The 16,407-nt window shown below is 49.6% G+C and overlaps 1 protein-coding gene across 1 annotated transcript in view; it reads left to right on the top strand.

Annotated features, from left to right (window-relative positions):
- Positions 1-16,407, top strand: part of GRIK4 (glutamate ionotropic receptor kainate type subunit 4) — a 208,170-nt gene that overhangs the window by 180,222 nt on the left and 11,541 nt on the right. Inside the window, exons 14-17 of the mRNA XM_059929277.1 lie at positions 714-887; positions 4,332-4,497; positions 5,861-6,086; positions 10,089-10,217. Of these exons, the coding sequence (XP_059785260.1) occupies positions 714-887; positions 4,332-4,497; positions 5,861-6,086; positions 10,089-10,217 (695 nt within the window). The remainder of the gene's footprint in view (positions 1-713; positions 888-4,331; positions 4,498-5,860; positions 6,087-10,088; positions 10,218-16,407) is intronic.

The following is a 16,407-nucleotide window of genomic DNA, read 5'->3' as shown; positions in this document are numbered from 1 at the left end:
ACGCTCACCTGGGGAGCCCTAAAAATGCTGATGTCCAGGCCTTACCTGGACAAATTAAATCAGAAACTCTGGGTGTGGAATCCAGGTATCGGCATTATTTCAAAAGCTCCCAGGTGAGTCTGAAACACAGACAGGGTTGAGAACCAGGGCCTGAGCCTGAGGGACCATCTGGGCTAGTGGTTCACAAAGTGTGGTCCCTGGGCCAGTGGCATCCACATCACCTAGGAACTTGCAGATTCTTGGGCCTCAACCCGATGTACCGAATCAGACGCTTTTGCCACAATCTGTGTTCTCCCGAGCCTTCTTGGTGATTCTGATGTCAGTTAAAGTTTGAGAATTACTACTCTAGGCCGACGGCTTTCAAACCATGGCTCTGAGGGGCTGTAGGGTCTCTCTTTGGTCACTTCGGGGAACTGAAGGAGGCAGAACAAGCAATTCCCAGCCGTCTATTCTGTGACTTGATTTATTTTGAAAAAATTAAAATGTTTCTTTGATTAAAGAAAAACAGTTCCGAAACTGCCAACATAGTCCAACTTTCTCATTTTTCAGTGGGAAAACCCAAGTCCCATAGAGGGGAGGGGCTTAGCCAAGGCCACAGGCCAGCTACCAAGGTCTCGGGGCGAGGCCAGGCAGGGGAGCGCCCTCACACCCTCAGCACCCCTTCCTTCACGCCCACCCTCCGCAGCACTGGCATGTGTCCCTTTCTCTCACAGGTTGACGCCCTACGAGTGGTACACACCCCACCCGTGTGCCCAGGGCCGGTGCAACCTCCTGGTGAATCAGTACTCCCTCGGCAACAGCCTCTGGTTTCCGGTTGGGGGCTTCATGCAGCAGGGCTCCACCATCGCCCCTCGTGCCTTATCCACCCGCTGCGTCAGTGGCGTCTGGTAAGATCCTGGGTCCTCGGATAAGCCCTGATCCAGCTTCCGGTAGGCAGGAACCTCAGCTCTGCCCTAGGACAGCCTCTGCCAGCTCAGAGGGTTTGGGGGCAGTGGGTGGGTGCGCTTTGGGCCATCTTTTCTCCTTCTCTGTTCTCTGCCTTGGAGGTCTAGATGCAGAGGGGAGCCAAGGCAGGAAAGGAGACCGAGTGAGAAAATGCCTTGAAGGCCCACAGCAAAGCAGTTATAACTTCCTAACCTGAAAATGACCAGAGGTTGAGAGGCAGGGCCTGTGAACGCATATGCAGATTTATGCAAATGTGAGCATGTAGAAGGAAGTCCCTGCAGGAGAAATCCAAGCCCACGCCCCCTCCAGCAGCTTTCTGGAGCTTTGCCCCTCTGCACCTGACTCTGGGGGCCTGCCGGACCTGTCCATCTTAGCAGGTGTGGGAAAATGCAAGCTGTTAGTAGCTCGGAGTTGGACAGGACCTCAGGGAGCAAGTTGCCATCATGATCCACACGGGCAGTCAGCCAGCCTCTTCCTGGAGCTCCCTTCTCCTCTTGGCAGGGCAAAAGGAACATGGTGGAATGATTCGATGTGTGGGAAAGTTCTCTGAAAATTTGGAAGTGCTACATAAATGTTTGGACTAATCATTGCTATTAGGCCATTATGGGGGGAAATGAAATACCAATGAGGTGTTGAAAGGCAAGTTTCCCATCCTCACTTAAAAACCCACTGTCAGGTTTGGTGTCACAGCTTATAGGACTTACAACCTTCATTCACTCCTCTCCTTCTCAGGAGAGGAGTAAGTGTAAGCCAGAGGAAAAGGAAAGGGGCATGGGTGCTGGGGACAGTGGGGGGTCTGGACAGTTACCTAGGAGCCACTGCACTGGGGCTGATCGGCAGATGGAAACACAGCTGGGACTGACACAGTAGGATTTAAACCACTGGGGCAAGGTGCTCACCCGTTATCAGGTCGTGCCCAGGAGTCACTGAGCGGATCACTGGGGGGACCTGGGTCTCACGTTCCCTGGCAGAAAGGATGGTCTTGTCAGGCACAGTCACAGAGCTCCCTCAAAATCCAGGAAATCTGGGCAGAAACCCATAGATGAGATGTCAGCTGCAGATTCTGATCCCTTTCTACTTGGGCTTTTCCTTCCAGAGGTGCTTGTTCCCACGTGCTGCACGTAGGGCTCCATTGCCTGCTTCCTTCACCTGTCAGCTCCCACCCCCCCACCCCCAGGAATCCCCTCCTCCAGAGAAAGTCTGCCCTGGTGCTGAGGGGAACCACCGGTCCTGCAGGCTGTCGGCTCAGCCCACTGGCTCAGCAGTGCTTTAAATAGCTGGCCCCAGGTGGCTCGGTTACCCTGCTCCAGAACGTCTGTGGAAGGGAGGCTCGGCCCTTCCCAGCCTGACCCGGAGATGTCGGTGCGCCCCTCTGCCTCTTGGAATTCTTGGTTATAAAATCAGGGCTTCAGTTAGGTTGGCTCCCTGGGGAGTGGGAGGTCAGAAAACAGGGCCATCGTGGCCTACCGTGGCACCCTCACCCAGAGCAAGCGACGGAAAATGCCACGTTACTAACAAGAATGCCAGCTTCACAATGACAATGCCCCTTTCACCCAGGAGCAAGTCTCCACTGGCCCCTCCGGAGGGAGAGTGGGCATGATTTGCTTTGTCAGCCAAGGTGACGGGCTTGCAATGAGCTACTTACTCTCTCTGATCCGTCCTTTGTGACCAGTGGCAAAAACAGCCACATGGCTGCCCAGGGCGGAACAGATGCCAGAGTGTAGCCATGGGGCTGGGGGAAGCTCCCCAGCCAGCTCTGAGGTCATGTCCACACCCAGGGCTCATTAACCCTCGACAATGTGGCAGAGCAGCTTCCGAATGCACGCCTCCACCTGGGGACCACTCACCACCACCACCCCAGCCTCCTCTGGGGGAAGCTCATGAGAAACAACTTCCAAGAGAGTGTAAGAGCCCAGGCAGGAGCAAGGAGAGCAGGTTTTGCAGATGGAGGGACTCCTGGCCCTTACAGGTCACAAGTAGGGAAGGTGGACAAATGATTTTCATTGCATCTCTACATGTCTCTGTAGCTCACACTCATCTCATCCTTTACAGATTATTAGTCACTAATGACATATTATCTCACCTGATCTCACAACACTCCAAAGACAGGTGGACCAGACATTATTATCCCCGATTTATTAGACAAGCAAACGAGCTCAGGGGAAATGTGTGGCTTTTCCCTAAGGTCTCATAGGTGGAATTGGACAAAGCCAGAACTAAAACCAGATCCCTTACTGGTGATCTGGCGTGTGTGGATGTGCCCATCAAGTTGTTGGGTGCCCCTGTTCCTTCACTCCTGGGAGGCAGCCTGAAGGAATTCTTGGACACGTGGCAAAGGGGACAATGGGACTTCCTGCTCTTGGAAATCCACCTGGAAGCTGCCGGCTGCTGCAGCCCCTGGCAAACAGTGTGCCTTGGTTGGCAATGTCTTCATAATGAGTGAAGCCTCATTAATTCAGACTCCACTGATTCAGAATTTGGCGATTATCCAACCTCAGTTGTGCTTACATGTATCTTTGAACCCCTATAAACAAATGGATTAGGAAGCAGATCCATACTGCTGACCAGATGGTAGACGTCTTGTTTAACCTACTTAAGTGAGCAAACTGGTTTTAATGACTTTAGCATGTATGCTGCTGCCTGAGTTGCAAGACTATTCTAATTTTAAATAAGTCCGATCTGCCCAATAAAACAACCTTCCATTTTGAAATAGCATGACCATTGTAAAAGCATTTTCTAATTCCAACTTCTCAGCAGTCCGAAGGTGCTTTTCACCAGCTCATCTTGAAGAGTTTCTGCTGTTACAATCTGTAGAACTGGTTATAGAATACAAATTTCTCAGTTACTTGGCCACATGACTTTGCTTCTCTGAGCCTTGGTTTTGTCTTCTGTGAAATCAGGATAAGATTTTCACCTCCCTGAGTTGTAGGGAGTACAGGAGAGAGTGGGTGTGGCTCACAGTAGGTGCTCAGTACATGCCGATGCTGCTCTGAATGTCGGCTGCATCATGACGGGGCTGGGGGAGGCATCCCGGCTCTAGCTCTGAACAGAGCCTCCAGGGCTGGCACCCTTAGCTCATTCACTAGCTCATTGCTCACCGTCTCTCAAGCTGTCTCATGTTCATGGACACACTTCTTTTGAGTAGAAACCCAATAATCACCTCCTTTAGGAAATAAGAGAAAGAAAACCCCTGTCTTCTTCTAGGCCACCCTCCCAAGCCGTTCCTTTCTGTTGACATCAAATGCCCTACCTCCTTTCTCTTCCCCCACTAAGCCCCTCAGAAGAGGGCCACCTGGTCTCTCCCATGTCGCAGCAGGACTGGGGATGGGGTTTAAGACTCCTGGGGTGCCCCAGCAAGGATGACTTCTTGGTCTTTTCCTACATAGGTGGGCATTCACACTGATCATCATCTCATCCTACACGGCCAACCTGGCAGCCTTCCTGACCGTGCAGCGCATGGATGTGCCCATTGAGTCGGTGGACGACCTGGCTGACCAGACCGCCATTGAGTATGGCACGATTCACGGAGGCTCCAGCATGACCTTCTTCCAAGTAAACCCATATGGTTGCTCACCAACATCAGGAGTCGGGCAGAATAAAGTTGAGATGTTTGTCCACTGGAGATAAAAACATCTTGCCTCATCCCATCATCCCTTTTGAACACCTAATTTGGAGGTTCTCATGGGGCTCATTTTTCCCCTGCTCCCCAAAATACCCATGGAACCAGGTCCCCAAAGCACTTGGGTTAATATCAGCCCTGTCCCAAAGTGTTATACATGAATGATTAGTGCTACTTGAGATGATTTTAGTGGTAGAACTATTTTTTAATTGCAGTGGTTTCATATTTATTGTAATTGAGTATTAGAAAAAAATATGCAGTGACTCTAACCTGTACTTTTATTTATATTTCTGCATAAGGTGAGGCTAACGTACACATTTAAATTTTTTAAGTAGGCTAAATTTTATAAGTAGTGCTTAGACAAAGCAAGATTGGAGTAATACACGAATGACTAACGTGTAAGGAACTTTAGATTAAGCTGAGCTGGTTTCATTGATCCCAGACTAGATAGATCTCAGATCAGGACCCTTTTGGCTTCTCCGAGATTCCCTTGCAAGGCTCAGGAACCGGCCCTGCCACAATGGTGTGTTAGCTGGCAGGCTACCAAGGCTGGCAGAGCCGGGCCAGACATAGGAGTAGTTTGCATTTGCTTCAGGCTCTCTAGGGAAGCAGATTCCCCTGGAGTCAGTGAGTGTCTAACCAGTCTGTGACCCAAGAAGTTCATTATCACACGAAACAAGTCCAAGGCCTTCAGTTTTCTGTTTCCCATACAAGTCTCAGGGATACTGGCACAGGGACCAGTGAAGGCATCATGCAAACACAGGGTTTGGCTAGACCCCCAGAATTCTCTCAGTCTTGTTATTATTTGTAAACTAGAAGCCAACATTGGATATGTGATTGACGGATTGGTTTAGGGTTGATAGAGAAGAGCTGGCACTGCCCCTTCGGATGATGTCTCTTAAAAGTCCAGAATGAACCTGAGTTTGCTGCCCCTGCGCTGAAGGACAGTAGAGGACACAGCCAGAATTTCGATTCTCACTTTGGTCAGAACATGGAGGTTGGCAATGAAAGATGGGTGGATGAAGCAGAACCAACGATCGAAGCAGTAGGCAGAGTTTATACACCTTCAGACCCTGTTCCTTCTTTGTCTTTGTAAAAGGTATCAAAGGCACAACCCTCTCCTCCTGCCATTAAGCAGTGGCAGTTGTGAGATGAAAGGGAACAGGTTCTTGAATATAAGGAGGGGACTGAGTAGCAGAAGGGCCAGAATTTTAGGGACCACTTGGATGCCCTCCCTTTCCAGGCCACCATCTCCTTTCTCTTTCCTCAACCTGCGTCCTTGCGTTCTTTTCCCAGAATTCCCGCTATCAGACCTACCAGCGCATGTGGAATTACATGTACTCCAAGCAGCCCAGTGTGTTCGTGAAGAGCACGGAGGAGGGGATCGCCAGGGTGTTGAATTCCAACTACGCCTTCCTTCTGGAATCCACCATGAATGAGTACTATCGGCAGCGAAACTGCAACCTCACTCAGATTGGGGGCCTGCTGGACACCAAGGGCTATGGGATTGGCATGCCAGTCGGTATGCAGGAGAGGAACAGCCTCTTCGGGTAGCTCCACCCAGGCAGGCTCAGGGTAGCTCCAACCGTCGAATGCAGCCTTGAAGTCAACAACCCCTGTTTCTAGAACCGGGTTCACAGTGACTTGAGATGGGCATTCTTAAGGTTTTTAAAAAAAACGAATCCACATCCTTCCAAGTCATCAGGGATTAGTACCCAGTCCTTAATTATGGAAGGGCTAATTGATTAGTTATTCATAGATTAATTATTAAAGGGCATATGGATGCCCTTGGTGTATTCTTTTTTTTTTTTTTTTTTTTTTTCTTGCCACACCACACAGCTAGCTTGTGAGATCTGAGTTCCCCAACCAGGGATTGAACCCAGGCCCTGGGCAGTGAAAGCATCGAGTCCTGCCCTTTGGCCATTTCTCTGATGTCTGACATCTCTACTAGCAGTGGAAAGGAGACGGAAGAGATGGTAGGACTCAAGTGAATTAATTTTGCTATTAGTGTCCCTGGTGAAAGGTTTACTACGAAAGGGGACTGATGTGATTGGAGGAGACGGCTTTCAAATCATCTGTGGATCTCACTGGTCCATCTGGTCTGAGTCAGAGTAGGTAGCTGAGAGTGGGCAGGAAAGCTCTGGTATTCACCTTGCTGACTGTGCCCTCGGTTTATTATAGGAAGGTAGAGATGCTTGGCTTCCGGAAAGGTATCCCAGCTGTGCCTTGTAAAGAATATCCCTGCTTTAGGCCTTCCCCTGGTGATGGTTCCTCTATCAGAAGGGGAGGGAGAGCACGTTTGTGACTTTGTGACCATGGAGGAGGTCTGGAAATGTCCCCCAGTGTTTCAGACATGTACCCTTCCCACACACACCATGGAGAGCCACATTGTATAGGGCTGTCCTTGTCCAAGTCTGTCCTCATACAAGGTTGTCCTGAAACCAAGCAGCCGGGGAAGAAGCAGGAATGGAGGAAATCATCTCATGTGGGGAAATTGATATACAGGATGTGCATCTTTGTTGGTATCTTACACACCACTTCTCTCTCTTTTTGTTTTTTGAAGTGTAGTTGACTTACAATGTTGTGTTAGTTTTAGGTGTAAGTTAGTTTCAGGAAAGTGTTTCAGATATATATCTATTCTTTTTCAGATTCTTTTCCCTTACAGGTTATTACAAAATATTGAGTATAGTCCCCTGTGCTATACAGTAGGTCCTTGTTGGTTATCTATTGTATATATCGTAGTGTCACACCCCTTCTCTTGATCGGTACCTAACTCAGAACTCTATACATTGTAGGCCTCACTTATACCTGTGTCATGTGAAGGGCATGGGATGGAGTCAGGCAGATCTGGGAACGCACCCTGCTTCCTGGCTGTGGGACCTTGGATAGGTTATTTAACCTCTCAGAGTCTCAATTATCGCATTTGTAAAATCAGGTTTCTAATACGTACCTCAGAGGGTTGTTACAAAGGTTAAACTGAATAATCTGGTCTCACCACAGTGTTTCATCACACTTAGCCTGTTAGAGGGAACATTAGTGCCCTCCCCACATTTTCCAATGTTCCCTCTGTTATTTGATAAAAGCAGATGACTTCTTCAAGACTGATCAGAAACCAAGCCAACGAATATAGGCAATAATATGGTTCACCCTTGAACTCTGTAATTTCTGACCCTAGTAGTTCTGTAAACTGGAAGCCTCACTCAGGGCACCTGCACACCCTCCACTTAGCATCATATTTCATTGATTTCATTAATAATACAGATTATGGGCCCTTTTGAGAAATTTACTGGTTAACATTGTGTTTAAAGATGGTGGAGGGAACCACAAAATGAACCTAAGGTTCACCTTGATAATACTCTAGCAATTTAATAAATTTAACTGAACTGTCAAGTGCTTCAAAAGTTTTCATGGCACAAACCTATAGAGTTGACATAAAGCAGACCGACTCTAGAAATTCTCATCAGTAACCAAGGAAAAGGGGAGGGAAATGCATTGGTTCTCTGTCTGAGGTAATGCTGTTTCCATATGTGTTATCTTAGTCTTATCCCACCTGCAAGGGAGATGTGGTTCTTTCCATTCTAGAGGAGAGAACTGAGATTCAGAGCTGATAAGTTACTTGTCCAAGGTCACAGAATAAGTGGAGAGAAAAGCTGAGCTGGAGCCTAGGGGGCCTATCTCCAAATCCAGCATTTCACCTCTCAGACCGTGTTGCCAAACGGGTCCACCAGCTCAACAGGACAGGATAGATGGGGAAGGTGAGCTATGGGTTAGCCCAGGTTCTTAGATCAGGCTGGGAAGAGCATTGCATAGTCGATTGATGGGACAGAATTTAGGTCCAGGAAAGACAAGCATGTGTGTCCTTCTTAAGTGGAAAGTAAGGGTGTAACTATGGAATAATCAGTGTGGTTAGACCCAGGAAGATGAAGAGAAACAGAACAAGGAATGAGATGGAAAATTAGTCGGGTAGTTTAGGAGCTAAGTAGGCAAACATGGAGTAAGCAGAATAATCCTTTCATGGGGCCCTTGGGATGCTATTGAGATTGGGTTGAAGATGCCTTGAAAACTGTTTGAAATGCCTTGTTGGCTGGATACTTGTCTCTAAACCTGGAATATTCATTAGTCTCACCACCCAACACCATCTGTTAGTTCCAGTAGCCATTCACTTCAAATGTGTGTTAAGTACCTGCTATGTAATATATGAGGTGATATTGACGTTCACCCAGATCACATTCAGCGCTGCAGGCTTGGGGTTTGAATGCCCAAGGGTAGTTGTATCTGTAGCAGGGAAGGTTCTATCTATGGAGTCATGGGCTGTTAGAGTGCTAAGAGATCTGGGAGCTGATCTAATTCCTTACCTGTCAAAGTGCAGCCCATGGCCCAGCGGCAGGGCACCGCCTTGGGACTTGTGAGAAATGCGAAATCTCAGCCCCCAGCCCCAGACCCACTGAATTAGAGTCTGCAGGTCGACAAGATCCCCAGGGGATTCCTGTGTGCATGAAAGTTTGAGAGCAGGAATCTATTTGTTCCAGCTTTTGCCTGTATCCTGCATCAGAGCCCTTTTCCCTGGGGTGTCTGTCCACATCAGGCCTTTACAGAGCTTGGACAAGAAAACTGGGCAGCTTAGTTCATTTCCAGCCTCCTGGCGGCTTTTTCTTAATGATTTTTCTTAATAATTTCAGGCCTCAGCCTGTGCTGGGGCATCGAGCTTTCCACGGTTTCATTTAAGCCTGTTTTTTGTGATTAAACCTACATTCCAGAACCAAAGCTCCTTGACCATACTCCATACGAAAATTTAAAAAAGAATTGCACTCAACAGAGCCTTCTGTCTGAGGAGGGAGGGAAGAGCGATGTAAACAGAGTAGTGGATGGGGCCAGGGGTTCTGGGGCACCCAGCAGGCAGCTGTGCGGGAAAGGGGGTGCCCCAGACCGATCCTCCACACAGATGGAGGAGAGGAAGCTTCCACCTTGCTCTGGGTGGCCCTTTTCTCATTGGTGGCCGCTCCGGGTAAACAATTGTCGGGTGTAATGTAGTGAGAGTTACAAATGGCAGAGAAACTAATTTCAATAAAGTAGAAAATAGGCAACTGATTGCAAGGTTTGTGTCACAGAAGGTTTCCCTCCTTGGCCTCCCAGGGGCAGGCGGACGGGAGCTTTGCAACCAGCTTACCGCGTGCTGGTGGGGAGGGAGGGGGGTTCACCCAGGTAGAAAATGTCGGCGCCTGGATGGGGAGATGGGCAGCACAGCTGCCCGGAAGGCTGTCCCTTGACCCATGCTGGGGTCTTGGCCACGGGCTGGGCGTGCCAGTCAGCGTGGAGAGAAGGAAAGTAGAAACGCCTGGTGCCCTGCATGGCGCGGAGGGTCCTCGGCCTGAGCAAGTAGAGAGCCGTGCTCCTGCGGGGACCCCTGTCCCTCCCCTCCTATGTTACGTGGGCAGGGTGGCAGGGAGGTTTACCGGGAAGGGAGCAGAGAGATGCGGACGGGGGCACTCATGTCCTGTGTTCTGGGCTCTCCTGTGACCCACAGGCTCCGTCTTCCGGGACGAGTTTGATCTGGCCATCCTCCAGTTGCAGGAGAACAACCGTCTGGAAATTCTGAAGCGCAAGTGGTGGGAAGGGGGCAAGTGCCCCAAGGAGGAAGATCACAGAGCCAAAGGTAAGGGTGGCCAGGGCCTCCCCTCCTGCCTGGAGGACCAGAGCTGCTTGTCTCTGGCGTCCAAATTCCAAGTAATGCCAGGTTGAGAACAAGCCTTGGAAGGAGCCGAAGGCCGGGCTGGGACTGGCTGGGCTCATCCCTGTCCCAGGGTCTTGGGCTTAATGTACGGTGTCCACTCCCGCCCGCTCCCGAGTCCTAGAGATGCCACCCCTGCCATGTTTCCTGAGTCCAGCCACTTCTGCGCCAGCATCGTCTCTTCCGCCATGGCCCAGGCCACCAGCACCCCACAGTCGTACGATTACAGCAGCCTGGCCCCCTCTTCCCCTGCTTGCGCCTCTGCACTGTTCCCTCCACCAGAAGCCAGGGTGATTCTTTTTAAGACGCACATAAGCTTGCGGCCTCGGCCTGCGCAAACCTTCCAATGGCTTCCCATCTCACTCAGAATAAAATCCGAGCTTTCTATGGCCTCCCGACCCTTCCTGATCTGTTTCCCCCTTTTCTTCCTGTTCTCCAAGCCTCCCAGCCTCCTCCCACCTCGGGGCCTGCACACTGTTCCCTCAGAAGGTCCCTCAGAGAGGCCTTCCCTCCCCACGCCACACATCTCTCCCCTTCCCTTGGGCTCTGCTTTTCAGACCTTATCACTACCTGATAGTATAGTTTCTATTCATTTGTTTACTTTCTGCCTCTTCGACTAGAATGTAAGTTCCACGAGGGCAGGGCTTGTCTTCCTTACAGGGCTGTCCACAGGGCCTGGCACACGGATATTTTATTGAATGAATGATAGATACGGCTGGATAGAAAGCAGTCACTGACTGACGTGTAGTCGAAGAGTGTCGAGGGTCCCTGAACACGCAGCATTTTCTGTAGGGGGAGCATATATCCTGGCTTGCCCGGGATAGTCTCGGGTTACATCTGTTGTAGATCCATGAATGCCTGTTAGTTATTCTTAGAACGCCCTTTCATTTTCAAAGTGTCCTGGCTTGGGCAATAAATCATATGGTCACCCCAGTCGTCTACTGCAGCCTTTGCTAAAATATGCAGCAAATTTACCTATACACACTCAGCCCTGGGGAGGCAGCTGGGGAGTAAAATGAATGATGCTATGTGCCTCCCTCTCTGCTCAGCGTGAGTGATTATCCAGGATGAGAGAGTCAGGGAATGACTTTGTGTTTCTAAGGGTCTCCGTGTGCCTCTTGATCCTTGGAGGAGAGGGCTCAGGAATGTGGACCTACGGGGACAAGCCCTTTGTCATCTGGAGGAAATGCTGCCGCTTCCTTTGCAGGAACGGTGGGAGGCCACACCATTCTTGGCTCTCCACTCCCCAAAGGTCAACGGTGGAGGAGACTGACTCTTGTTTGTTCAGAGAAAAAAAGAAATGGGGGAGGTACGGAGAAAAGTATCAGGAAACTTTGGTGGATTTGAAAGAATGCACTAGATGTTGAAGATGCCCAGGACCGGTATAGGAAAGGAAGCGGGGAGCGGGACGTTGCAGGCAAGAAGCACCTTGAGGGACGATGCAGAGGCAGAAGTCGGTGCAGCGGGCAGGGCTGTGAGTGGGGACCGCAGGTGGTGTGGGTGTGAGAAGAAAGATTCCCGTGGGGAGATCTGGGCTGCCTAGACGGTGCGTACCCGGGAAGGTGTGGGTAGCAGGATGTGCCTCCACCGCCCCCTCCCCAGAAAAAGACTCATGGATTGAAAGCAGTCTAAATCTGACTGGGCCCAGAATAGTCAAAGTAAAGTGAGATTATTGGTAAGCTAATATATGTCCGTGTTTTTCTGCGGGAACAATGAACTTCAGAGTGGTGGGAAGGAGTGCCGTCTTACCAAGGAGATGGAGGGAAACAGTAGTGGCTTTTGATCTGGAGTAATTTAAAATTTAGCGTTGGCCGAAAAGTTCGTTTGGGTTGTTCCATAACATCTTACGGAAAAACCTGAGCGAACATTTTGGCCAACCCAATAGAAACGGAGAGGTGGACCTGGGACCCAGAGTGAAACAGGAGAAATGTCCAGGTTTCTGTTGCCCTAGAAGCCCCTGGTCGCCCTCCAGCTGCCCCTCCCCACAGTGGGTCGGGTGCCTTCCGTGATTTTGGATGGAGCCCTCAACACACTGTGTTACAACTCTTGGTTTCCTCTGCCCAGGTGATGGCATCTTAGATGTGGACCCGTGTCACCTGCTTCTGTGTCCCTGGCCTCCCCTACAGAGCCTGGCACATAGTAGGGACTCAGTAAAAGTCTGTGGGATGTGTGATGAAAGCCACTGACTGGTAGCTGTCAAAAGCCACCAATTACTGTCCTCTTGGGCCACGCTAAGGTGGCAAATGAAACTGTGCTATGGTGCTTTCCCGAGTAGCCTTCGCGCTCAGAGCTCTCCACTCCTTCGAGTTGTTCCTGCCTCTGAACAGCTGCCTGAACATATGCGGGGATGCAGGGATGCTGTAGACGCGGGAGGCTGGAGCAAAACCGGGGGTGGGCAAGAGCAAGGGCTCAGAGGGGTGCAGGGAACCCACAGGCTCCCCACCGGCCCCCCGCTGCCAGCTCTGGCTGCTCGAGGCCTCCCGCCTCTTTTCCTTACCACTAGTTGTGGGTTTCCTGGCTTTCCTTTCTTTTGTAAACCTGATCCTATTTGATCTCTTTGAGCCTGTTTCCCCTCGAGACTCACTACTGAGTTGATCCCAGCTCTCCAGTTTCCCCTTTCATCCTTGACTTCTAAGCCTAGCCACAGGCCCTTCCCCTTTGTGCCCTTATTTCTTTGTGTTTATTTTCACTGCTAATCTATAGAGAAACAGTTGAAGGGCAGCAGATTGACAAGGCTGGGGATGACGACGCAGGAGCTGGGACCTTACAGTTTTCACTCAGGGACCTCAATTCAGATTGTCTCTCTCTCCCATTAGAGATTTCACCCGAAGTCCAATGGGCTCCCCCGCACCCTACTCTAAGAATGGGGCTCAAACATTTCCCTCCTGCACACTTATTTGTTCTGCTGACAGGCGCTAGGTTGGTTCTCTCCTCTGAGGCAGTGTAGACAGGGTTCAAGATCACAGGCACTGGGTCAAATGGACTCCACTCCATTGATGGCCTTGTTATATACACTGTGAAGCATCTTTAAGCCTCCGTTTCCTCGCCTGGAAAATAGAACTAGAAATAATAATGCCACCTCCCCGGGCCATGGTGAAGACTGAATGAGATAAACCATGTTAAACACTCAGCAAAGCACTGACGCAAAGGAAATGAGAACTGATTCTATTCTAAAATCTAGGCCTAAAGAAGAAATTGAGGTCTGAATAGTATCCACAGCCACAAGTACGCCCATCCACTCCATGTTCCTCAAGGCTACATAGCTTTTCTAAGATGAACACTTAGGACATTAGTTTGTCTGTTGACAGTTGTCCCCCATGGACTATGAAAATCTCAAGTGCAGGGTCTGCGTCTTATTTATTTTTCTATCCCAGTGACCAGCATATCACCTGACATTTTATCCGTATTTGATGAAAGGATGAACAAGGAATGAATGAATGAATGAATGGGCAATCATCTCAAGGACGTCCAGACTGGTCCTACTTCTTAAGTCTTTTTTCCCCCAAACAGGAGCCCTGACACCCCAGTGTTAGATGGAAAGTGTTCGCAGAGCCCTCACTGCATCCAACGAACAGTGTAGACCACTGTGTATCAGGCACTGTGCTGGGCTCTGAGAGTATGAAAAACAATGAGACATGGCCCTGCCCTCAAGAGGTTTAGAGTTAAAGAGAGGCACAGATTATCACTATAATGGTTGCACTGTAGGAGTGCTTTCATAGAGCTGGACAGAAAGTGTTATGAAGCCCAGAGAAGAAAGTGATTAATTCTGCACAATAGTCAGGGAAGGTTTACAGAGACATTGGGCCTGGACCATGAAGCATTCATTAGGAGTCACAGCTTTAGGAAGGTTGTGGAGCAGAGTTGTCACACTCAGAAATTGGTTTGGATGAGTAGGATGAGGTTGGAGTTAAGAGGGCATTGAAAACCAGGTGAAGGCATGTGGACAGCAAACCAGTACGTCCCAAACTTTCCCAGGGAAAGAATTAATAGCAGAGGACACTGAGTATGCATGTTTGGGGATCTGGGGACAGAGTCTAAAGCAGCCCAGCATGTTTGGAATTTCCTCTTCTGTTTTGTCCTAAAAACACATGTGAATTTTGCATCTGACAACGTAATAGGAGCATGTTTATGTAATAGAAAAATGCTTTTCATTCCTAGACTCTAAGTAAAATTGGTGTCCCAGGAAGATGCCCTGTAAACACCCCAGAGCTTTGCATATGCCTTGGCACACTAACAGCACAGTGGACCGGGTTGGAGACATTGGTGGAAGACCTCAAAGGTTCTGGGGTGAGATGTGGCCTCAGGAAAGCAGGTGCTGTGGATGGAATTGTGAGCTGTCAGTGGCATTCATGGTCCCAGGGCACAGTCATTGCCTCGGGAAGAACGGAGTCCAGTTATTGGCTTTAAGTTCCAAAAGAAGTTGTTCCAACTCAGCAGAGACAATGTTCTTAGAAGTCATGGTTTTTGATTTGCTAAAAAAGTATCACTATTTTGGAATACAGAAGGCCAGTACCTGAAGGAAGCTTTGCATAAAGCTAACACTAGAAGTTCAGAGAGCCAGGCCACCCAGTCTGCAAACCAGATAAAAAGATGCAAACCAGGAAAGGATATGTTAGAATGTGGAAGGTCCCTGAGAAGGAGCCTTGTGCCCTGCTGGGAGGGGGAGAGTGCCAGAGAGAACTCCTAGATTCCTTGGGGATACCAAGAGGTAAAGAGATGTTTGCTTACTTCTGGATTTGGGCATGCCCCACAAATATGTGTCATGCCACGGTGGAGTGGGTGCATGAAAGATGGCACATGGGGACCCAGGGCAGAGAGGTCCCAGGGACAGACCTGCATTTTCTGGGGCCCCAGACAAGGATATTGGAAATCTAAGAGGAATCTGGCATTAGGATGGGACATCTAACCCCATCCCCATGACACATAATCTCCTTCCCAACCCCAGACTTGAAATACATCCAGGAGTGAAGGGGGAACAGAGAAAACACCGTATTTAACTGAATGTAAATCTGAAATTTAAACATAAAGAAATCGCTACATTTTTGGCAATCAGGTGGAAACGGGAGTTTGAGGTAGATGTTAGGTACCTTTATAGGAAAATTAAGTTGTTGTTTTTGCAGAGTGGTTGGCTTGGGATATTCTTCCCCATTCCACAGAATTTTAGGAAGACTGATCTGACAGCAGAGCTCAGGATGGATGGAGAGGAGACACAGGGAAAGCAGGCTCTCAGGGAAGATGGAAAGGACAGAGCAGGAGGCTTCTTTCCACTCTCCACTGAGGGACTGAATGTTCCCTGGCACGGAGAAGAGAACTGAGCAGATGAAGAGAGAAGATAAACAGTGGAAGCCATCCTGCCCGGGTCCCACGTGCTTCGGAAAATGCTAGGGTTCTACCAACCAGCCGATGTTAATTTGCCTCCATGCGGTCGTCCTCGGGAGCAAGAGGGGGAGCTGTATTAACAAGTGGTGATGTCCAAGAGGGGACTGTCTGGTAGATACTGTGCAAATCACCGTAAGAACCAGGGCTTCGGCTCCCAGCCCAACCACAGCAGCTAGTGCCAGTTTAATGCAGTGGCCCCATTTCTGCCATGGCTGAAACCCAAACAGACATTACTCAGAGAGACTAAAAGGCTTCCTGGCTGAATGAAAGTCCACGTGACCTCCCCCAAGCCAGGCCAGAAGCACTAGCCTGGAAGGAGCAGAGCCACTGCTTGGTCTCCCTGTGACAAATTAGCCATCAAACTTCTGGAATAAAACTCACTGCTCTAGAGACCCCCCCCCCCCCCACCTGTGGCAGAAGAACAGGGACCAGCATGGCCTGAAAGATCTCTTCCTTTAAGTCTTTCATGGTGGCCAGGAATGGAGCCGCTGGACGATGTTTTTTCTTGTGTCTCAAATTGAACAAACGGCAGTCCTTTTCATTTGCTTTCCAAAGCAGCTTCCAGGGGATCTTTCTTTTCGTGGTTGGGATCAGTTGGCTTCCACATGTGCCTAAAGAAAGGAGGAGGAGATGGAGTAGGCAGAGAGGGATGGAGGTGAAGGGAGCTATGAGGGCGGTCCTGTTCTCAGAGATCCCTGAAACTGAGAGTGACATCAATTGCAATGTACCAGACAAT

Source organism: Balaenoptera ricei, chromosome 8 (genome assembly GCF_028023285.1).
Source record: "Balaenoptera ricei isolate mBalRic1 chromosome 8, mBalRic1.hap2, whole genome shotgun sequence".
In the NCBI taxonomy this organism is placed as follows: Eukaryota; Metazoa; Chordata; class Mammalia; order Artiodactyla; family Balaenopteridae; genus Balaenoptera; species Balaenoptera ricei.
This window is presented reverse-complemented; position numbering and strand designations above follow the sequence as displayed.